The sequence below is a fragment of the Marmota marmota genome, unplaced genomic scaffold (assembly GCF_001458135.2).
Source record: "Marmota marmota marmota unplaced genomic scaffold, marMar, whole genome shotgun sequence".
Classification (NCBI taxonomy): domain Eukaryota; kingdom Metazoa; phylum Chordata; class Mammalia; order Rodentia; family Sciuridae; genus Marmota; species Marmota marmota.
Window position 1 is genome coordinate 61,568 of NW_026000168.1, and position 24,543 is coordinate 86,110.

General features: G+C 44.6%; 1 protein-coding gene across 2 annotated transcripts; it reads left to right on the forward strand.

Annotated features, from left to right (window-relative positions):
- The first annotated feature begins 714 nt into the window (after window positions 1–714).
- Kbtbd8 (kelch repeat and BTB domain containing 8) lies at window positions 715–16,048 on the forward strand. Of its 2 annotated transcripts, XM_015494905.2 has the most exons (4): window positions 715–811; window positions 1,144–1,351; window positions 5,684–6,798; window positions 9,278–16,048. In XM_015494905.2, the coding sequence occupies exons 1-4, from the start codon at window positions 796–798 to the stop codon at window positions 9,739–9,741; spliced, it is 1,803 nt and encodes a 600-aa protein (XP_015350391.1). In that variant the 5' UTR covers window positions 715–795; the 3' UTR covers window positions 9,742–16,048. The 2 variants fall into 2 exon arrangements, with proteins under 2 accessions (XP_015350391.1, XP_048642937.1); XM_048786980.1 differs by lacking the exons at window positions 715–811; window positions 1,144–1,351 and adding an exon at window positions 1,369–1,491.
- Window positions 16,049–24,543: the final 8,495 nt, after the last annotated feature.

Genomic DNA, 24,543 nt, shown 5'->3' on the forward strand with positions numbered 1-24,543 from the left:
TCCTGTTCATTTGCATGGGAACTTGCAACTTTCCATTTCTAGTGGACAGAAATCAATTGTTTTTCGTCTTTCTCTATTTCTCAATCACAATCTAAATCCCAATATCCTTTATTAAGTAGATTTCCCTCTCTAATAAAATTCTTTCCCATTCACTGATAACTCACCCTTACATTCAAAAGTCTAGCATTACCCATGCTAGTTCATTTGTGCTTTACTTTTTTTCTTTTTAATAGTATCAATAAGGTGGCAGACACCTGTTAGATGCCAGAAACACAGGATGAGTAAATAGAAACACGTAAACAATAAAATTTATCCTTTCTTGTAGACACACCCATCTCTCCACCTGCTCCCCAGCTGGCCAATAAGAACCCCGGCGTTCCTTCGCACAGCCTCCGTACAGCCTCTGCGCTCCACCTCCGCGTGAGCCAGCCAATAGGAACCCGGTCCTGGCCCCGCCGAATCTCAGAGCTCCACCCTCAATCAAACTGGCCAATAGAAATCCCGGCGTGGGCTCGCTCAGCCCTTCGCTCCATCTGCGCCCCAGCCGGCCAATAGGAACCCCGGCCTGGTCCCCGCCTGACCGACCACGCGGGAGCGAGACCATGAAACTACATTTCCCGGCGCGCACGTTCACACATTGTGGCCAATCAGTGCCAGTAGTTCGTGAGGTGGGGGCGGAGCCAGGCTAATAGGCAACCCCATTGGCCCGGAGAGCTTAGAAGAGCCGGAACCCGGGAGCGAGAGAAGCGAAATGACATTTCCTCTTTAAAGAGCTGGAGCCGGGCCCAGCGCGCAATGGCCGCGTGCGCAGGTGGGCACCGCGGGGGCGCAGGATGGAGGGCGTGCGTAGGTGGTCGCGGCTGGTGACTGGGCGGGCCTGAGGCGGGGGAGGGCGTCGGGGACCCACCAGCGGGGGAGCCTCTCGTGTAGCGCTGCAGCGCGGAGCCGGCTCTGCGGTCGCAGACCTCGCCGGTGCCGCCGCGCGTCCCGTGGCGGGCGCGGGCGCGGGCGCGGTTTGGCGGAGGCCGCCGCCGTCTGGCCGCAGGCCGGCCTCGCGGCCCTGCGGACCGGCGTGCGTCGGGCAGGGCTCGGTGCCGAGCCGGGAGAACTTGCGTGGTTATACGGCCAGTTTTCTTCCCCTAGATTTAAGTAAGTCCCCGACGCCGAATGGGACTCCGTCTGCGGACGCAGCCAGCGACGCCGTGGACCCCTCCCACGCGTGCAGTGTCCTCAAGCAGCTCAGAGCCATGTACGAGGAGGCACAGCTGACGGACATCGTAGTGGAAGTGGACCATGGGAAGACCTTCTCCTGCCACAGGAACGTCCTCGCTGCCATCAGCCCCTACTTCAGGTATGAGGGCGCCGGACTCCTGCTGGTGTCCGCACCGACCCCTCCGTGAGATGATGATGACGATTATCACGAGAGGGGACACGCGGGTCTCGTCCCTACAGGGCCCTGCGGCTCGCTTCAGGGATTCCTCCAGCGCTCAGGTGGCTGTTTTAAAGTTGGTGGTTTGACATTAACGACCAGGAAATCTAGATTTGTGCTACTCAATATGGCAGCCACTAGCGACATGTCGCCGTTTGAACAAATCATTTAAAATTAAACCAGCTCCTCAAGTACACTAAACACAATTTAAGTCCTTAGTAGCCACTTGTAGTGCTACTTAGTAGCTGCCGTATTGGGCAGCACAGATAAACAGCATTTGCATCGTTAAAAGTTTTCAGGGTGACTGGGGCAGTAGCTCAGTGGCAGACCTCTTGCCTAGCACGTGGGAGGCACTGGGTTGGAGCCTCAGCACTACAGAAACATACGTACATAAATTAATTAATAGATAAATAAACGCATGCTGTCCATCTACAACTACAAAAAATTTTTTTTATTAAGCAGTGCTGCTTTAGAATCTGTTCCAAAAAATTAATCATGATGCATTTTTTTTTTTTTTTTTTTTAGTATGTGTATCTCTTTTGGAGTTTAAAATCATAGAAGCTTGTCCTTCACAAACAAATGACAAATGACCATTCAGTACATTGTCTTAAAACCATGGGGGTAAAAGCAGTAGAATAAAAATGAATATAGTTTGTGTGTGTTATAGACACCAAACTAGTGATTATTTCCAAGAGTTTAGAAGCATTTTTATCACTTTAATTTAGGTTGGTTTATCATAAAATGTTGAAAAGTGAACATTTAAAACTTGGGTTTGAAAAATTGCTTCCTACTCTTAAAAGGAGATTCATGGAAAAGGTAGTTTCCTCCCTGTGGGTAACTTCTTTTGTTTCAGGTGCCCACATGCCCTTCAGTATTCAAAAGTGGTGCATGAATGACAGTAAAATCATCATGTCAAGCACAAATTTTTAGTGTTCTTTTTCTGCTTACCTTTATAGGGCACACAGTATTGTAATGTTCCAGATTACTTTCTGGTTCCTCTTTCTCAGAATGCTTGGTTAAAAATAGTTACCTGGGTCTGATGCTTGTGATATAATCATTTAGACTTGCCTTGGGTAGGTGATTGGACTACCGAGTATTAATTATCACAAGACAGTTGGAAGGGAAAAAGATGAAACTCACATAAGTGAAGTTTGGCTTGGCAATGGAAATTCCTGGTGAGATTGACTTGTCCACACTATTGAATAGATATGTGTTTAAATACGTGGCACTATTGCTCCTTATCAAGCTCCAAACTAAGCATACTTTACATGTGTTACTTTAGATCATCTTTATAATCCTCATTTCAGTGCAGTTGTTATTTCCATTTTACATGTGAAGAAACTGAGGATCATAGAGTGATGCCTACATCATCTGACTACTAAATAGCAGAGACTAGAATTGACTCCAGAGTCAGGCTGTTTACTTATTTCATGACTCTTAAGGAAGGAAAGTGGATAAAGTCCTCTTCAAAATATTCTTTCAAAAATTTTAATTACATTTTAAATTTGAATGGTAAAGTAAATAAATGAAACTCCAAAGGGAAAATGTCTATTTTATGAAATTTTATGCTCTAGATTATATTTTTAAGTGTCAGATTTAATGAAAATTAGATTTGAGGGCCTAGAAAAATTACTTTAAAAGAAGTATGCTTGCAATAGATTTTCTTAAATTTTATAGTATGCCTAGAAAACTTTCTGAGCATAAGATATGTGCACTTAAATAAAGATGTGTGACTAGATAACTGAAGGGTTAGTTTCTTATCTCTTGCTAGAATTTTGGTACAGGAGTTTTTGGCACCCATGCAACTCTTGATGTGGAATTTGGAAAGTCATACTTTCCAGTGTAACTGAGATGCTTTTTAAAGAGGTTTGGATTTGATTTTTGTAATTCATTTATGAATAACCTTGAATGAAGCCTTAAAGGAAGTCTGGCTTCACAGTGAAAGAACTAGAATAGCTGGAAACCTGGCATGGCTGTTTGATAGTCCCCGTCGTCTGGTTGTTAGAAGTGCTTTGCTGCTCACAGTCGTGTGTGCAGGAGTGCTCCTACTTCATGTTTACATGAAGAACCTGTTAGAACAGAGAACTAGTCAGGTGTCACAGCCCCTGTGTGGGAGACCAGCCTGCTCAGGTCAGGACCCGTTCCCCTGTGGTGATCCTCACTTCCTTGGGGAGCCAGTCTCCACCTAACGACGGGCTCTAGTTTTCTTTTTAATTGGTGGCTGTATAGGTGAGTCTTTCAGCACCAGAATTGAAAACCAGCTCACGCATGGGAACATCTAGTTTTTAGTCATTGTGGAAAATCTTTTGATATTACACTTAAAATTTACATTATGGAAGTAAAAATAGAACTCAAAGATGATTAAGCAAGCTGGGCTCTGTGCTTCTTATCCTGCCTTTCAAAATTAATTCCATGTCTTCAGTGACGGCTTCAAAGGTGACTGGAAATCTTCCCATTTAATGATGTTTTTCATATTCTAACACTTGAAATAAAAATGAAAGGATTATCACCAATGTTAGATTAATTTCTTCAGCAAACCTTAAGCATACTAGAACTTTAAATCGATGGTAAATAGTATACAGATCTTTTTTCAAATGGCTTTTTAAAGAGGTTTGGATTTGATTTTTGTATTTCATTTATGAATAACTTTGAATGAAGCCTTAAAGGAAAGAAAGGTAATGAAGTTTGAAAATGATTTCTACTTCACAAGCCAGTTTTTTAACTACTTAATGTTTTGACCAAGAAAGTCCATGAATGCACCAATATTTTAATTTTGAGGAAAAAAAATTGTCAAAAGTTTGGGATTAAAAAACAAATTATCTCCAAAGAATTATTGTTGTGTCAGATGTTAAACTCTCTTTAGAAAAGGGCATTATATTAACCTTAATGTAATTTTTATTTATGTGTGGATATAAGTAGGTAAGACATGGTAATTCTAACTGAGATGAAGTATATCTTTTAAGGAAAGATTTTCACAATGTCAAAGGGTAAGTGAAGTCGTCTTTAAAAATCTTGTAAACATTAAGGGAACATTCATCTGCTAACATTAGTTTAAGAAAGTGTGGGGAGAGAATATGTGCTTTTGAACCTCTTTGTTTTTTGTTTTTTAAGATGAAATTTTTAGAGAGATATTTTGGGTACTAGTTGTAATGTCCAGTGGGACAGAAGCTTTATTAGACGGTCTCCCTGAGTTACTGTCTCGTACTGATGCTCTTAAACCTTTTGGGGCAGGGCAATCCAAAATGTCAGGTTCATAAGGCAACTCAACTAGAAACCAAGCAGAGGCAGAACCTGAAATGGGCCAGCTCACATCTTGGTTTGCTTGACTCAAAATATTCTCCATTTTCCATCATTGACTCTGTGAGGGAGAGACAGATGCCCTCTATCACCACCACCACCACCACCACCACCACCACCACCACCACCACCATCATTATTATTATTATTATTATTATTATTATTATTATTGTGCTGGGGATTGAACCTAGGGCCTTGTGTACTCTACCAACTGAGCTGTATCCCCTGTCCCGCCTCCACCACCTTTAATTCTTTTGTGGGCTCTTCAGCTGGGTCTGGAGTTAACACAACAACTAATTAACGAGGGGAAAGCATGGAAGTTTTTCTAATTTTCCCTGAACATGGGAATCTTCACATAAAGGTGAAGTCAAAGAAATGGCCAAAGCATGATGCTTTTTTTCCTTAAAGGAACAATAAGTTTGTGAGAGAATACAAGGTGGATGGCTGCCTGGATCAGGTTAATGAGTCCTAGGGCGTTACTGAGCACTGTACAGGGTGGGAGGAGGCGGAAGCTCCTCGAAGACAAGGGACACTTCAGAGCTTGTTTGTTCAGCTTGCTGCAGCCACAGTTGCCCGATTCCTCGGTGATCACGGCTGTTTTCCAGCCTTGGTATGTGAAGGAAATTCCTTCCCCAAGCATCTCCATGGCTGCCACATGTAGGGGAAAGGTAGGCAGTGACCATTCCTACAGTTAACAGCTCCTCAAGTGATTTCAGCCTGAACACTCTGCAGTGTGCCATATTTTGAGATGGCACCAAGTGGACTATCCGAAGAGTAGGTTTGGGGGATCAGCCAGACTAACTCCTAGTAGATGGTCAGTTTTTATCCCCATTTGGAATATAAGGGAATATATTCATTTAGTTTCAAAAGGTTATCTTTGTGATAACTCTATACTTTAAAAAATTTGTCACTGTAATTTTTATTTGCATAAAATACTAACCATTCTCTCCTTCTTAGATCCATGTTCACTAGCGGCCTTACAGAAAGTACCCAGAAAGAAATTCGAATAGTTGGTGTTGAAGCTGAATCAATGGATTTAGTACTAAACTATGCCTACACCTCCAGAGTTGTTCTGACAGAGGCCAATGTTCAAGCCTTGTTCACTGCCGCTAGCATCTTCCAGATCCCATCTATCCAGGACCAGTGTGCTCAGTACATGGTCAGTCATCTGGACCCACAGAATTCCATTGGGGTCTTTATCTTTGCTGATCATTATGGTCATCAGGAACTTGGAGACAGATCGAAAGAATATATTCGTAAAAAGTTTCTGTGTGTCACCAAAGAACAGGAGTTTCTGCAGCTGACAAAAGACCAGCTGATAAGCATTCTAGACAGCGACGACCTAAATGTGGACCGAGAAGAACATGTGTATGAAAGCATTGTGCGGTGGTTTGAACACGAACAGAATGAACGAGAATTGCACCTTCCAGAAATTTTTGCCAAATGCATACGTTTTCCTCTGATGGAAGATGCCTTTATAGAGAAAATTCCACCTCAGTTTGCACAGGCCATAGCCACAGGCTGTGTGGAAAGGGCACAGTCCAACACCAATGGCTGCACTCAAAGGCTGGGGATGACTGCTTCTGAAATGATCATATGTTTCGATGCTGCCCACAAACACTCAATAAAGAAGCAAACAGTGCCTTGTCTGGATATTGCCACAGGAAGGGTGTTTAAGCTATGCAAACCACCGAATGACCTGAGAGAAGTTGGGATTCTGGTATCGCCAGATAATGACATTTACATTGCAGGAGGGTACAGGCCAAGCAGCAGTGAGGTCTCCATTGACCACAAGGCAGAAAACGATTTCTGGATGTATGACCATTCCACCAATAGATGGCTGTCCAAACCATCCTTGCTTCGAGCCAGAATAGGCTGCAGACTGGTGTACTGCTGTGGTAAAATGTATGCAATTGGAGGTCGCGTTTACGAGGGTGACGGGCGTAACTCCCTGAAGTCCGTGGAATGCTATGACAGCAGAGAGAACTGTTGGAGGACTGTGTGTGCAATGCCTGTCGCCATGGAGTTCCACAGTGCCGTGGAATATAGAGAGAAGATCTATGTCTTACAGGGTAGGTGACCACGGGCCTTCATGCCCCATGGCAGGGTAGCACATGCGTGCCCTCCTTGTGCCTGACGGTTCCTGGTGGTCGAGGCTTCTCTGCCTTCCTCATCATAAACCGTTAGAACAGTCTGTTCTGTGGAGAACCTTTAAGGAAAGTAAACTTTTGAACCAAAAAGTTTAAAATGATTAAAAGTATTTTTCCATTACTACATTGATCCTCCAAGTTTTTTGCCCATGTTATCATATAGAATAAGTACTCTCGAAGTCTTCGGTAATAAACAGTGCAGAGTTTTGGAAGGACTATTTCAGAGTAGTTTTAAGATTTTGAACAATAATGTCAATATGTGGCAATTTTTATTTTTTAATAATATGAATGACCAAGAGATGTAACAACTGCTGTTTTATGGAACTTACTGGATTGGTTTAAAAGAAAAAAGGACAAAGCTTTAGCTATAGTTATGTTCTCAGTTACCAGAGGGTTTTGCATACGCCTTATCATTGCCAGATTATGAAAATTGATTACAAAGAGGTTGAAATTATAGTTTTCAGGTTTTAATTTCACTGTGTTGCCTTTCATGACAGGTTGTTTTCAGTTTCCTTGCTCTGAAAAACTTTCAGATGTCACCTTTTTCTTACTGTTGCTACTATTGGAGTGACTTGTGTTTAGTTTTGAGGACCCGTGCTAAGTAGAACAACAGGAAGAGGGAACGGGGTTCTGACTGTGAGAACAAGACTCTCAATTCTTTTTTTTCTTTTAAAGAGAAAGGATTTTTAAATATTTATTTTTTAGTTTTTGTGGACACAACATCTTTATTTTTATGTGGTGCTGAGGATCGAACCCAGCGCCCAGCGCATGCGAGCGCGCTACCGCTTGAGCCACATCCCCAGCCCAAGACTCTCAATTTTTTTTTCTTACACCTTTCAGTTGCTTGAATGCTGAGTGCAACATAGATATGACCAAAACCTTTCTTCTTCTTCTGTGTTTCTTAATGGGTTATATGTAAATGTTTTCCTCCACTACTGCTTTAATGAAACAGAAAGAGAGGCCACTATCATGAAGATAGACCTGATTTTTAAGCCCTTATCTACCTATTTTTTAAAATCATGGTCTTTGCTCCAACCCTTTACCTAAAACCTCCTGAAAATGCCTGAATACCTCGGCTTCAGGTTAATTTTCCAGAAGGAATGGTGCCTTCTTTTAGTTACACAGAAGCACAGCATGATTTGGGTTGGTTGGTCTTGCCAAAAAAATGGAACCTAAGAATGTAGAATGTATGTGGCCTGGTATGAAGTGTGCCTGTGGCTCACTGGTTCATGGACAGAGGTAGGGTTTACCATAGGACAGCCAGAGGAATGTAAAGGTCATGTGTAAATGCAGCTACTGCAGCAAAACAGCAGTGAATTAATGAGACTTCAGAGTGAGCATCATTTAATCCAAGGCTGTATTTTATATAAGAAGAATCTGAGGCCATGGGGTTTTTCTTAATTGCTTATTGATTTCACTTTATTAAAGAGGACTTTAGATTTTAAAAAATCAACTTTTTATGTGTGTCATCTTTTCCTTCCTGTAAAAAAAAACTGTAGAGAATTTGCACACATTAAAGTTTTGATTCCTCTGATTGATAGTCGTGAATTAGGCAAGCAATTAAAGCTGGGACCTACGGAAAACGAAGTTGAGATATCATTGCTGAACATCAGATGAGAGTGACTCCAGTTTAAAATAGATTTCAAGGGGAAGCTTAATTTCAAAGCAGGTATTTATAATTTAAACAAAGCTTATTTACATTAAAAAAATGAAATGAATTGTACAGTCATAAGGTACAAACAAGTTGAGCATCCAGATATCAACTTGTGTATATGCAGACACCCCCAGATCTGAAACATCTACAAGATTTTGTACAAATGTTAGTAAAATTCTTGTAAGTCTTCACTAATTCTAATAGACGTTTTCGTATTTTCAGTCTCATTTGGCATACTGTTTATTGCCAAATTCACTCAGTCAACTCCATAAACGGTGCATGTTTATCTGTCTTATGAAAGCAAGGTTTTCTCTTGTTGAAATTTATCTCTGCATTATAGGAGCACTCAGGTAAGTACATCAGTGACCCATAAGCACCAGTCTGAACTGGTCTTTTAATTAATTAGAAATAGGTAGCAGTGTGTATGAGTAAGCTGTATGTACATGTTTGGCCTTACTGACTGAGCATTCCTAATAATGCTGTTTCAGAGCTGGCCTAAAATAAACTTTCACACATTGGTTGGAACAAATGGAAGCAAGCTCTTCACTGTTGTTTGGCCATCAAGCCAGAGAAACGCATTACACCTCCCCAGAAGAAACACCCCAACATAACAGGATCTGTTACATTGTTTATTTTAGAAAATGAAATATCTGGAAAATCATGCTCCTTTATCTCCAGTGGTTGGAACAACAGCCTATGACCAAAAATAAACATAAAAATGTACACATTCTTGTTTTCTCTTTCTAGGAGAATTTTTCCTCTTCTATGAGCCTCAGAAAGACTACTGGGGGTTTCTAACCCCCATGACGGTGCCTCGAATCCAGGGCTTGGCTGCGGTGTACGAGGACTCCATCTACTATGTGGCGGGAACCAGCGGGAATCACCAGCGCATGTTCACCGTGGAGGCCTACAACATTGAGCTGAACAAGTGGACCCGCAAGAAGGACTTCCCGTGCGATCAGTCCATCAACCCGTACCTCAAGCTGGTCCTCTTCCAGAATAAACTTCACCTGTTTGTCCGAGCTACTCAAGTGACTGTGGAGGAGCACGTCTTCAGAACCAGCAGGAAGAACTCCCTGTACCAGTATGATGAGGCGGCCGACCAGTGGGTGAAGGTGTACGAGACTCCGGATCGGCTCTGGGACCTGGGCCGGCACTTTGAGTGTGCTGTTGCCAAACTCTACCCTCAGTGTCTTCAGAAAGTGCTCTAGAGCAGCGGGCCTCACAGCGTCTCTGGCCTCTGTCCCAAGAAGCGCTGTCTGTCTTTAAGAAAGCCGAGTTCTGTGCACAGAAATAGGTGCTCCTAAGCTCACAACATAGAGGGACTCGCTTTCGCTTTTCTGACGCGTTCATTTCAGTAAGGTAAAGGTGACAAAGTGCAATTATCAGCGTTTTTCCCCCCTGGCATTTAAGTAACCTGCCATCCTAGAGTTTTGAGATAGCCACTAAGGTACTAGAGGAGTCGAGGCAACTATGCACTCCATAAGCGCAGTTAGGGTGTCCCTGGGTGGAGATGCACAGACCAGGTGGACCTGACTCTTTATTTTAAATACGGGTAACAATCTGAGGCAATATCACTAGGAGTTGTTTAGCTGTGACCTCTAACACAAAAGCACTAACTTAGATCCTCATTCTTAATATTTATATGTATTTACATGTATATTTTTGTGTACTGTTTTCAAGTGGACTGAGATTTAAATGCGTTGTCACTAGAGCTGACTGAAGGAGAAACTTAGTCTCAGAGAGAACTTATTGGTTCCACAGTTTCATATTTCCCACATACCTTTAAGTTAAGCTAAAGTTTTAAGTGGCAGTTTTCTGTCAGAAACTTCTTCAAGTGCTAACACTGTCTCATTTTTTTAAATCCTGGAAAGGGCTCAAATTGGCAGGTGGCTGGTGCTAGTATAAATTAATCTGGGTGTGTAGCTAGCTACACAGTGTTTAAATGGTCTGAGCCTGCGCTCTCCTTTGACATGAATACGTGAGTTTCTTGGCCGTAGTACTCTGTCGACCTCTTGTGATTTCACAGGGTTTGCTAACTGTGATAAGGTATGGCCAGGTACTGTCTAACTGGATTCAGTGGGAGAACAGTCAGACTGTTGTACCAAGTTTGCACTAACAGGGGCCATTTTATTGCCCTACCTCCTTTTCCAGCCTCTGCCTGTCCAGATTGTCAGTCCAATGAAAGTTAACTCATAATGTGAAGATTTACATCTACTTCTAAAATTTTGTTTTTTCAGAAACATAAAATTCCTCCAGTGGTATAATAGTTTAATGACTTTTAAAATTTCATATTACAATTACAACCTCATCTTTTTCCTTTTGCACTTAACAGTAATGAATACTTTACATTGAAATACTCGTTCTAGCTGAAGGTGATCAAGGAAGAGTGAGAGAACAGAACCATGGCTATTGGTACGAGGTCATTTTTCACATTAACTGATGAATTTCTAACAGTGAGTTAGGAAATACTGACATGAAGGACAGACTTGTTTGTGTATCTAAGACAAGTATATTTGGATTGGAACGTATTCTTGACTCTGCCTAGAATGTCTGATAAAGGATTTAAGTATAGCCCAGTCTGTCCTCAGTCAGAACAGTTTGATTTTCTTGAAGAAAGCAAACTTGCGTGGTTTGTATTAAACACTCTTGCACAAATTGTAATATGATACTGTGAAAACAATTTAAAACATTGCCTCTTTGCATCACATACCTCGTTTTTCAGAAACTTTCCAAACTGCTTTACAAAGACCTCTATAAGTAGGGACAGTTTTCTGAAGTGGAAGTTCAAGTGGATGGCCTTTGTAGACTTAACATCTTAAAATCTAGTCCTAGAAAGCTAGATATGTGGCTTTTATTTATTGGCTTCGACAGTGCATCTGTGATCTCTTTACAAGCGTTGTCGGCCAATATCTTACCCCACCCCCAGGTTTCTTTGTCTTTTATTTTATCTTTTGGTTATTTCCAGTTTTGTTTTTTACAGTTTTACATTGCTGAGGACAGGGGGAAATACAACCAGTTCTGCAAGAGATAACCATGTAATTATTTTGCAAGCTTTGTTGAGTATCTAAGATTTTCTTCCGCTTTTTGACAATCTTCTGTATTTAGAAAAATATGTTACTTGAAAACGAGACAGAACGTTGAGTGTTTGTGTGCCGTAGGATCCAGAAGAGAACAAAGCTGTGGTTCATTCTACAGCAGATTTATTTTGTTGATCTCTACAATGGTTGATCCTTTTGCTATAACAGTTTATATCAAGGGTATGATCTAAGTGTAGTGTGTCAGGGCCAAGGCTTGGAATTTGCTGGAGCAGCAGAATACCTATTGGATTTTATATGAAGAACTGTTTATGTTATATAGCTCAGATGTTTTGCCACTGTTTAAAATGGCTTCAGAAGAGGTCCTAGAAAACCTAGTGCTCTGTGTGGGTCAATGTGTAGACACTTGATGGCACATTTTCATAGTATGATGAGAATATAAGTGAAAGACACAGTGGCTGCCACAGATGAGGGGTAAGTCTGACGTGTCCCACTTTAGCTGTGTTTCTGCATTTGAAGAATGTATGTAGCACTTTCCTATGTATTTTTTACACATAGAAAACTGGACTTGGTGTAAGTGTGTCATAGGAAAGTAGAAATTGTATTCTTTATTTTCCATCTTTGTTTTCTGTTATCTTACAAGTTGATGCTTAAGCGTCAGGCAGATTTCACTGGTGCATGAGAAAAGGTGGATGTGATCTGTAAGGAATCGGATTCCCTGTGTGAAGCAGTGTAATATGGCATTTGATGTTCAGTGCTCAGGTATGTAGTAAGTACTGTAGTCCTATGGGGGCAAATGTGTAGATATTTTTAAACATTTTGCCGTAATTGCACAATTTTTTGCATTTTTACCTGATGTCATTGTTTCTTATAATAAAACCTTTTCTGATTAAAACTTCCAGTGTTGTAATCTGACCTCCAATGAGTGAGTTTTGCAGAGTTAAAATTGTTGGAAGTCACGAAATACCTCATGTCATGATAGATTTTAATCTGTTAAAAACCTGGCCTTTGGTAGAGAATGAAATAATCACTATCATTGTGTGTAATGTTCTTTAAGTTCTAAAGAAGCTTGTTTATCTCAGTAACTCCTGTGTTCTGACCTGAACTGTTCCTGTGTTTGACTCATTCTCTTACACACGTCACATGCAATGTGTCAGAAGGTCCTGTGCTGTCCCCTCTGTCCATGTCCCCTACCTGCCACTCTCATCCGGTCTAAGCCAGCCTGTCTTGTCTACATAATGCAGTTGCCCCTGAACCTGTCTTCCTCCTGCCATCCCTGACCTCTTATGGAATTTCTCCACACATAGTCTCGTGACCCTGTTAAAACATAGGTCAGATCATGTCCCTCTTCTGCTCAGACTTCTCTAGTGGCTTCCCATCCCCTTATCTATGAGAGCCAACTCCTTATCTATATGGTCTGCGCCTCAACCCCGTCCATCCCCGGCTTAACTTGATTCCAGCCACACTGAGGTGCGGCCTTCTTCTTGCTGCATCTCCCTGACAACTCACCTTACTGACTTGTGTGCTGAAATGTCACCTCAGCAGAAGGCCTTCCCTAAACACCTTACTTTCCACCTCCTCCTACCCATCCCACCTTCCTTCCCTGCTCTATTTTTCATGTCTTCCCCATTAAAATGTCAGCTCCACAAAGGGGAAGAGCATGTTTCATTCTCCATTGCACTTGAGATCATTGCCTGGTGCAGAGTTAGGTGCTCAGTACGTGTTTAAGGGAGAAATGGATTTTCCAAAAGATCTCAGAGCACCCTGAGAGGTGGTAGGACCTGAACTGTCTGTGCTTCTTACCCAGGGAGTGGATGAGGTGGAACCTAGCTTCTCTCTGTTTCCCCCTCTGCACCTCCTTCCTGTCACTGTGTTACTACACTATGCACAGAGGCTAAAGGTCACCTGATGAGGGGTTGCCTGGGCCTGGAGCCAAGTTTTCCATTTCTCCTCTGTTATGCACATTCTGTTCCAAACGAAATGCACAGAAGAGACAGTTGTTCCACCCTTTGTTGAATGGTTGCCTCTTTAGAGTTCCAGTCTCACTCAGCATTGTTATTTAAAATACCTACTGTGATTCTTATCCTGGGAGTGGATGAGGTGGGAAGTAGCTTCTCTCTGTTACCCCTCTGCACCTCCTTCCTGTCACTGTGTTACTATACTAATAAGCCACTGTTTCTCATTCTGGAAGAGATTATGGAAAAGTGGTGTAATTTTAACCTGAAGTATATGGCAGGATATATGTATAGTGAAGCCATTTGGACTTGATGCTCCATTTTGGAGGGTATTAATTCAATTATCAGATAATATAGGGATATCTGGGTTGTATGTGTCTCCTGTGAGTTTCACTTCTGCCTTTCAAGAGAACATGAACAGATGTGTGGGCCTAGAGTTGTTCATTACATCCTTATGTCCATGGAATTGGCAGTGATTACCCCTCTTTCATTTCTGATATGGGTAATTTGTTTATTTTTTTTGTTCGTGTTTCACTTGCTAGAGGCTTGTCAATTGCACTGGTCTTCTTGAAGCACCAAACTCTAGTTTTAATGATTTCTCACTATTGTTTTGTGTTTCAATAGCATTGATTTCTGCTCTTTTAGACCTTTCTTCTTTTTCTAGTAGTGTATTTAATGCTGTAAACTTTTCTCTAAGTACTGTTTTTATAGCATCCCACAAATTTTGATATGTTGCATTTTCATTTTTAGTACAGAATATTTTTATCATACCCACTTGGAGAATATGCCCTTACATAATTACATAATACCTCTTTTTGATCCTTGATAATCTTTCTGGTTCTGAGGTCTTGCTGTATAAAATTAGTGCAGCTTCTTGGCTTTCTTTTACTTTACACTAGCTTGACTTCTTTTTCTTTTGACTGCATCTTTATGTGCAAACTGGGTCTCCTGTAGACAGCTCCTGGCTGGGACTTACCCTGTGGACATGGACAGTCTGTTTCTGTGCAGCTTGTTTATAGAGCAGTGGCATTTAAGTTGCTTACTGACATCTTCCATATTCGTGGCTGTTTTCTGTTGGCTGTTCTTAATCTGTTTTTTTCTATTTTCTTGCTTTTTCTTGTGTTGACCTTTTTTTATTACTCTATGGTATCTGCTCTTAACACATGGATCATACTTTGAGTTCTTTCCTGAGGTTCTTGTTCACCTGACCCAAGGCAGCTGAGTGGGCACTCTGTGGCCTGTGCCTTGCAGGCTGTTGAGTTCACTCTGCAGGACATGCTGTAGCTGTTCAGCACATCTGTATTAGCTTTACTGGCAGCCGTTCTCCTTTCAGATCGATTCATATAAGAGATGTTTTACCTTTGTGTATTCCTTCCCTGACAGTGGGCATTCCTTTGTGTAGGTCTGTTTCTGGTGTAAATCAATTGCTTTCTGCCCAAACAACTTTCATTTGACACTGTTTGCAAGGCAGGTCTGCAAAGAAGATCTAATTCAGAGTTTGATTGCTTTATTTCTCTTCACTTCTGAAGGATGATTGTGCGGGCTGCAGTGAGTAGTGTCCCTGTCTCAGTCCTCAGTGGCCTGTGCCTGAGGCTGCAGCCTTCACAGAAGCCTCTCTGCTGACTCCCCTGCAGGGTCCTCCCTTCCTGGGTGCAGCACCCCTGCTGTGACCCTTGACCCCTGTTGACTGTTGAATGCTCCTGCCTGCAGGAGGGAAGAGAAGGCTGCAGGGAGAGGGTTGGGAATGTCCAGCTCTGGCCATGCTCTTTCCCTGGAGAGTGAGTGGGCCTTTATTTCTGGGTACTTCATCATCCTGATCCCTCCTCTGCCAGACGCTGGGGGGTCTTCCTCAGATTTTCCACAAGCAGCGCCTATACCCGAGTCCAGGGTGGCGCCTTCAGCCTCCCTTCTCTGAGGGTCTTTCAGCTGGAGCAGAGCTTTCTTCCCATAAGGTTCTGGGGTGACCCCCAATGTCTTCACACCCTCTTGATGAGGTGAGACTCTGGCTGAGTCCCCACAGCAAGCTCCTGCTGTGTATGTGTGGGTTGGACAGATGAAGTATTTGGTTTGTCCATAAATGTTTATCACTTCTTTATACATTTAATATGTTTCACACAAAAAATGTTGAAAAGACTGACTTTGTAAGAAGTTCATATGCTACGCATTTGGGCGTATCTTTTACTCGTCGTTACATGTTCATGGACTTACTTGGCATATAGTTCAGAGAATGTTGACTCTCGAGTACCTTATAACCCAGCACTCCAGGACCAAATTAAAGTGATTTGATATGATTTAATTAAAGTCATCAATCATTTTTAGATATTTTTACCAAACTGTTAAAATTAAGTTGAAAACTTCAGTGTAATCATTTTAAATTATGCTTATCATGTTCATATGAAACATTTTCTATTGCCTAGTTTGTTAAAGAAAAAAAGATTTGATCCTTTCTGCCTTTCCTCCTCCATAAACATGTGTATAACTCTGATTTGGTGAACAAAACACTGTAATAAATAATAACAAACAAATTGTGTAATATGTTTTTCAGTGTTTTATATAGGACTTATGAGCAAGAAGTTTTGGTGAGTATGGGGAGATTATCGACCTTTGTGAGCTTTAGTTTTCTCATGCATGAAATGGGTAATCCATCTTAGAATTTTTATAAGGATCCAATAGGCATTTAAACACTTATCACAGTGTCTGACAATGAACTCCGTACGTGTTTGCAGTTGTTAGTGTAACTGTACTGTAGCTGTCTTTTAGGCAGACTTAATGCATGACCTTGTAGAACAGCACTCTGTCACAGCTGACACCAGGCACGTACTGGAGGAAGGAACAGCATGGACTCTGGGCTATAAGCCACACGTGAAAGCGATTTCACAGTCTCGTACTCACAGGGTTCACACAGTTCTCACTTTCATTTCTGTCCTGTGCATTTAAAGCATTGAAATTAAATGGTATTTGAAATACCTTATACAAGGTTTGTGACCTAGTTGTAAACTAAGATCTGTCTGTCCGTAAACAGTGACAATGGCCTGTCCTCAGAGTTGGCTGTCCTTTGTTCTTGTCTAGAGATAAGGATTGTCCATCTTTGGGTCACTAACAGATTGCCTTAGACAGGGTGGTGTACACCACAAACATGAATTCCTCATGGTCCTAGAGGCTGTGGCAGGTCTTGTGGTGAGAGGGCCCTCTTCCTGGTTGGGTCCTTTAGGGAGCAGAGACAGAGAGCAAGACTCTACCTGTGGGGTTTTTGTTTTATTGTTTTCATTTGTTCATTTTGTGGTGCTGGTGATCAAACTCAGGGCCTCACACAGCTAGGCAAGTGTTTTACCCCTGGTCCTGGGGATTGAACCCAGGGGTGCATTACCACTGAGCAACATCTCCAGTCTTTTTTTTTTTAAGACGGTGTCACTAAATGGCCCAGGCAATCCTGCCTCAGCCTCTATTGTCGCGGGGATTATAGGTGTGCACCAGTGTTTTTGGCTATAGTGTTTGCGTGTGTGGTAGTGGAGGTGTTGAATCTAGGGCCTTGAGTATACTAAGCAAGAGCTCTGCCTCTGCCTCTGAGCTACATCCCTAGCCCATCTGGTAACTTTTTATGAGGGTGTTAATTCCATTCTTGAGGCTCTGTCCTCCTGAAGACCCGCCTTCTAAAACCATCATGGGGGTAGGATTCCAACATGTGCATTTGGATGGGTGAGGGGGAAACATTTAGTCCACAGCAGTATCTAATAGGGTTCAGGTCTCATCGTTTATAGTTCCTTTGCAAAGGTCCTTTAAGGATAAAACAAGTCAGAATGCTCTGCATGTGTTAGGTAGCTAGAGCGAAGTCTACAGGCACACGTGCCAAGAGCGGCTGCAACCTGAGACCCTATGGCGGTTGGAACCCTCGTGCCAGAAGGTCTAAATCTAACAGGTAGGTCATGGTCAGTCATGGATTCTGGGAGTCTAGCACCCAGAAAGCAGTTTTAGCTACTTTGAGTAAATGAATTAGCTCACAGGTCAAGTGTACCTAAGAGCAAGATCTAAGAAATTCAGGTGAAGGGTCAGTAAAGAGGCAACGGGGAAGTTACCAGAGAAGAAAGGGACCGCAAGCGGTCATATCAAGGCAGCGAGTTTCAAAATGAGACCCAAGAAGAATCACGGCAGAACATAAGTCTTCTGGAACTGGCTGTTTAAAGACCAGAAACGAGGAAGTGGTTTGACAAAGTGCAGGTGCAAGGAACAGAAAACAAGAGCTGGGGCTGTGGGGAGGCTCCAGCCAGCAGGGCAGGCCAGAGGGCAGGGGCTCTGCACAGCCTCAGGGGAGACTGGGCTAGAAAACCAGAGCAGGATGCAGAATGAGTCACCTGTCTCCTCTGAACTGCTCCCTGGTTAGGGTTCTCCATGCCCCTGCTCCACGGAGTGCAACCACAGAGGGGCTCACACCGAAGCCTTCAAGCCAGGCAGGACTGATGAGGGCAGCTCCGGCCTGGGGAGGAGGCGCCTCTGGGGCCTCACGTTTCTCTAAGACAATGCTAACGGTGACGGTTTTGCAGTTTTTGTGCTAACTTGCCCCAGAGCCAAATCTGTTTCCCTCTCCTGATCCCAAACATCTGCTTGTGATAAGTCCTGCCACACATGTGTTTAATACGGCATGCAGTGGGTGTGGTGATGACACGGCACTGGCCCAAGAAGGGGTGAGCTAATCAGAGCATGTGGTCACGGAGGTGAGAGGACAGGAGGTTCTCATGTTGTGTTTGTGCAGCCCGAGAGGCCAGGGAGATGGGTACCTGTCACCCAGGGGCCGAGCCCCAGGAGTGGGAGTCTCGTGAATCTCAACCCCACGTTGCACAGCATGTGTGCCAGAATAACGGTGGCCAACAGTTTATGAAATGACTTTATAGAAGCTTATTTTTGTTTCACAGGGAACAAAAATGGGCTTTTTATATTTGTGGGTAAATATGGCACATAGCAAAATCTGTGCTTGGGTTTGAGGATGGCATCCCTGAAGGCTTCTAAGAGATGGTCACAACTCTTTCTTAAAATTCATTTCACAATTTCAGAAACTAGCAATGGCCCACAGTTCACTGGGGGCCACGCTGCACATTTGACCTGCTATTTGGCGTGACAGCCTGGATTTGCCCCTTGCGCCCGACAACAACCTCACAAGTGGAGAGCACAGTGCTTTACGAGCCACTGGCTAATCCCCCTCACTCTGACGTGTCCCTTCTGGGTTTGAAATGCCTTTGTGTATTACCTACCTAGCTCTAGGCCTGCGCCTCCCTGAAACTACCAAGAAACCCGGACTCTGGAGGGGAATGGTGGAACTCAGGGGAACAGACAGAGTCCAAGAGCAGACAGGTTAGCCCCCCACCCCCACCCCCGCATCCCCCCACCCCTCCCTCTCTTCTTCTCTCTCTCTCTCTCTCTCACACACACACACACACACACACACACACACTACCCCCAGTAGGGGGCCAGAAGGCGGAGGTGCAGCCGGTGTGGAGTGTGGAGTGAGTGAGCTCACTTCTGCAAGAGCCAGGCTCCAAGGGACAGGATAACTGTGCAGATTGCTGTGCTGCAGCCAACATGGGCGTGGAGACAGGAAGCTGAGCCAAGGGACAGGTCAGGAGACGATGCGAACCTGGCCATCACCCAGTCCAGTCCTAGTTCCAGGCACTCGCCCGGGGAGCAAGGGGAGATGGGCCTGTGCAGGCCAAGCCCTGGAGGCCCATGTGGCAGCTTTCAGAGGAGCCAAGAACAGAGGGCTGCAGGCACCAGGAGCATAACACAGAAGGAGAAGCCGCCACCTATCCAGAGAAAACCAGGCATTCAGGTGACAGCAACTTGGGAAAACTTGGCTGAACCTTCTGTCCATGAAGTCCCCATTGTCACGTGAGGGCATAAAATCCCAACTGAAACATGCTTGCTCCTGCAAAGCTCATGAGCTGGGACGCACACACCGACTAACCGGGACTCAGAGGTCTTCCTGTGCTGTAACTCCTTGTCCTCACATACTGCACAGGACAGGGTCCTCCTCTGCTGGTCTGGGTTCTGCCCGAGGGCAGGGACCCTCAACCCCACATGTCCACTGGGTATCGACCATGGTGCCTGGCCCACAGGAGTCCCTCGGGTTTTGAGGAACATGGCATGCAGTCCTGCTCTAGTTACCACAGGTTTATTTTTCCCTTGGGGGCCTCTAACTTCTGTTCCCTGTTGTTAGGAGAGATGCATTTTCAGGCTTAGTGGTGATTGGCAAGCATTTTTATGTGGGGCTTGGCATTTAACATCTGGCCAAGTTGTGAAATCAATTTGCTACAGATAAGGAAGGACACATGGAAATATTTTGAGTTCCCTGCACTTGGTTCAGAGAGAGCGCTGGGCTTGGACTGCTGGACAGATGGGGATCGCTCCTCAGTGCTCAGGCTCCACACACTTCCAGGAGGCTCCATGAACCCTTGCAGAATTCAGACTTCAGCTCCATTCCACCCTCTACCCTGATTGCGCCTCTTCCATCGTGGTCTGCCGATGTGAGAGGCTGTGGTGTGGCTTAGAGGTGGGGTGCTCTCAGAGGTGGGGTGCTCATCTAGCCTGTGTGAGGCCCTGGGTTCAACCTCCAACGCTGCAAAGAAAGAAGTAGCAAAAAGATAGAATCCTAGACGTGGGGCTGGGGTTGTGGCTCAGTGGCAGGGTGCTCACTCGCCTGGCACATGCAAGGCCCTGGGTTTGATCCTCAGCCTTACATAAAAATAAATAAATACATAAAGGCATTGTGTCCAACTACAACTAAATAAATATTTTTAAAAAAGAATCCTATGTGTGGTAGAAGAAGGTAAAGAAAAATAAAATTGACAGAGATGGGGGCCAGGGAAGGGAGCTGGGCTTCTGGGAAGGAATTGCTGAACTCACTGGGCCAAACGTAGGTTTTAATGGAAGAGAATTTGTTATCATACCTCTCCCTTCCCAGTGGGTGGACCCAGAGTGGCCTGGTGGGTTATATTCAAAATTACGACACAATTGCTCTGTACATTTGAAAGCCCGTGTCATGCTGCACTGTGTCACTGAGACTCCCAGTGGGCTCCCACATGGGGCCATCCGCACCCGGTTGCTGTTATAGCCCTTGACCTATGACGGCCTTGCAGCCTCCAGGGCTGGCCGTCAGAGCTGAAGGTCATGCTGGTGGCTGACCTTGGCAGAGGACAGCTCTTCTTCTGGAAGCCTGAAGAATCTTTTATATTCTTTCTTAGTTTGAAAGTTCACAGCACACACCCACGTGTATGTGCAGCGCCCTGGCTCCCGGGCCACGGACTTGGTAGTTTGTTCCACGGTGGAACCCTGAGACTCCTACTAGTCAGACCTTGGACGACGTCTTCTTCTTCTTTTTTTTTTTTTTTTTTCTTTTTTACTTATTTAGTTGTAGACGGGCAAAATAGCTTTATTTATTCATTTTTATGTGGTGCTGAGGACCAAACCCCGGGCCCCACAGGTGCAAGGCAGGCGCCCCACCCCTGAGCTACAGCCCTAGCCCCTTCCTTCCTTCCTTCCTTCCATCATTGTTTCCTTCTGCGGATGTGGATTGAATCCAGGGCGTTGCATGTGCTAGACAGATGTTTACAAAAGAGTCACCACCCAAGCCCCAGAATTATCTTATGTAAAAATGTTTATTCTATTTCTCCAAGAATCTCATTTTCTTAATACTTCATCATGAAAATTTTTGAACATACAAAATATTAATGAATCATAAAATAGGTCCCTATCTATAGACCCATGAATATGCAATTGTTATAATTTTATTATATACCTATTCAAGCAATAACTTTAAAATGACATTTCTTCCCTGTGCTTTGAGAAAGGTGAGTTTCCTGAGTTTTTTCCCCAAGATCCAGGTTGCCCTTATTAGTCATGACTTCCTGAGGGCCAGTCACGTCCAGTCCACCCAGCTTTCACACAGGGGGTGGACAGGTGGCTGCTCCCGAGGGAAGGGGTGGCTAACAGCTGTGTGTGGACTTGGAGTCCTGGTCCTGCTCTGTCCCCTTCCCCCCCGAGTGCTCACTTGCAGACGGCCAGGTCTCCCCATGCAAGCTGCCACCTCTCCATGCCTGCAACTCTGGCCAGCAGTGTCCTCCACAGCTCCCAGATGTGTTAGAGTTCATCTGCTCTCTTCTGGCCCACCTTGCCCTCGTGCTGCCCACTGGTGGCCACCTCCATCCTGCTGTCTCCACTCTTCAGCGTGTTTTCTGTCTTGGAAAATTTGTGTGACATCTTCTTTTCAACATGTCCCTTGCCACAGTCCCTCTGTCCCTGCATATTCTGGCAGGCCTATGTATGCACACAAATGCACATATGGTTCACTGTTCATTCCCTTCACATACACACTTCTAAGATGCCGGAACGTTTTACAGGCAAAGTTAATTATGTCTGTATCATAGATGTGAGTTTGTAACATCACTGAGTGGAGTCTCAGGATCACAGGGAAGTGCGATGGGCTTATATTTCTATCAGAAAACTCTCCAATGTGGCCCTGCGTTCTTTCCCCAGTACTAGGGGGAAAAGCCCTCTCTCCTTTTCTACTTCTTTGTTTCATGACCACATTTTCAGGTAGTTTTCTATCAAGTCTTCATGGTTAGTTCACCCTCTGAATCCTTATGAAAGCAGTTTTGCTTGGTTTTGGGTTTTGTTGCTAGATAGGAGCCCAGGCCTCATGTCTGGGTGTGTGGTCTTTATCTGAGCTGCACCCAGCCCTGCTTTTGTGTTTCCAATTGTCAGAATTCATAACCCTTTACTCTTGGAAATTCGTAGTATTTTTACATTACCATCTTGCTTTTAATGTCGTGAGAGGCAGCTGGATGCCAATCTAGTTTTCATTCCTTTTAAAATAAGACATCATTTCTTTTTTCTAAATTATGTGGGGCTTTGACTTTATTTTGGAAATTAAAAAACAGTGAGGCTGGTGGCTGTGGGGGAGGTAGCAGGCTCCACTGGCCACAGCATGAACCAGCATCGCGCTGGATATGGGAAGATGTGCTATTGTCATTGTTCTGTGTCTTCTAGAAGTGTCTGTGTCTCACCTTCTCAGAAGCAGTGAGACCTGGGGTCACCGGGGCCTGTCAGTGTTCTCTTTGCAGGTCACAGCTGAGCAGAGAATCATGAAGAGAGGAGTCGCTGATCCAACTCACACAGACCTGCCAGCTGCCATCCTGATCCAACTTCTTTCCACAGTGGTCTGCTGACCTTGCAGGTCAACGGGGGTATAACGGTCATAAACAGCTCCATGCCGGAGGCACTGACCCCCAGCACAGGGACTGGCACTTGCAGAGCTGGGGTACAGAACAGGGAGGGTGCCTGGCTGTGCTTAGCCCAGGGCACTTCTCATCTGCCCAGAGGCAGGATGGCTGCTGTGGCTTGGAAAGGCAGTGTCCCCCAAAGGTGAGGGTCACAGTTAGGGATGGCTGCTGTGGCTTGGACATGGTATCATGCACAAACGTCCATTTGCTAGGGGCTTGTTCCTCGGGGTGGCACTACTAGGAGGTGGTAGAGCCTTGGGACTTGGGGCTTGGTGGGAGGTCACTGGGACACTTCCCTGAAGGGGGCACGAGAGCCCAGCCAGGCCTCTTCCCTGTGCTCCCCAGCTCTTGACACAGCCTCACCACGGGCCTTAGTGATGGACAGATGGACCTGGCACTGGCACCTCCAAGACTGTGAGCTGACATAAACCTTTCTCTTTGTAAGTGGATTATTCCTGGTGTTTCACTGCAGCGAGCAAGACTGGCTGACAATGGCTGGACAGACCATGGACCATCGAAACCCAGCCTTCACTCTGCTTTGAAGGCAAAGCATCAAATGGCTCCCAGGGAAACATGGAATCACAGAATTCACCCTAGGACTACATGGATATATCTGTATTTTCTTCAGAAGTAAGTGCATGTACCTTGACGGTAGCCAGAAAGGTCTTTCAAAGGAACAATATGGTGTGGGAAACGGGGCAGACCACAGGAGGAAACACCCCAGGACCCTGCTGGGGGTGGAGTGGGGTCAGGGATGGCCAGGAGCCACTGCACTGCCCACCTGCACGGCCTACCCAGTTCCCAGCCTTTCCGGGGGAAGAATGCTGGAGGGCATCATGCAGTGGGTGGGGAAGGACAGGCGCAATGACGGCTTGGTGTGTTCAGAGCAAGTCAGTGGAAGGTTTGTGACCAGGGTGCTGTTCTGGCCCCCAGCTGACCCCACAGTGAGGAAGGCTCAGAGCCAAGGAACTGGGTTTTGCCCAGGACGGGAGACACAGATGATGTGATGAGAAACAATTTGAAACACGTCACCCGCACCTTATGGCCACTGGCAGATCACAGCTCTCCCAGCCCCTCCGCCCCCTGGTCTCAGTCACACAGGAAACTCAATCCACCTTCAAGAGACAGACAGGGAGAGGGGAGAGAAGCCACCACAGCCAGGGATGAGGAAATGTGGCAGGACCCCTGGGAAACAAAAGAAATGCAGACACATAATCTCAATTCCTATGCTAGTTAAAGCACCATGAGAAAAAAAAAAGAGGCCCAGGAAAGGAAAGGAGGCCAAGAACACAAAAGACGAGCCTGGAGAACTTTCTAAAGAAATGGGAACCAATCAAGTCTCCACAGCCGGCAGCATTAGGCAATACATACAGCAGAGATAAGGCCAGGAACAGAGCAGGCAAGTGGGAAAAGAAAGATCACACCAGGAGAAAAGCTGTGTTTGCATTCTAAGAGGCATGAACTTCAACAACCAAAGTGAATAAGAATACCCAGGAAACTAGGAAGAGAAACACGTTTTCTTTGGTTCCTAAGAGAATAAAGTCAAGTCAGAGAAACAGATGCTTTTACTCATCTTTGCTCTGTTAGCGCTCATCATTGCAACATTAGACAAGAAAGCAAAATAAGAATTGATTTTGTGGGGCAAAAAAAATCAGGGGCTGGGGATATAGCTCAGTTGGTAGAGTGCTTGTCTCACATGCACAAGGCCCTGGGTTCAATCCCCAGCACCACACACACACACACAAAAAATCAAA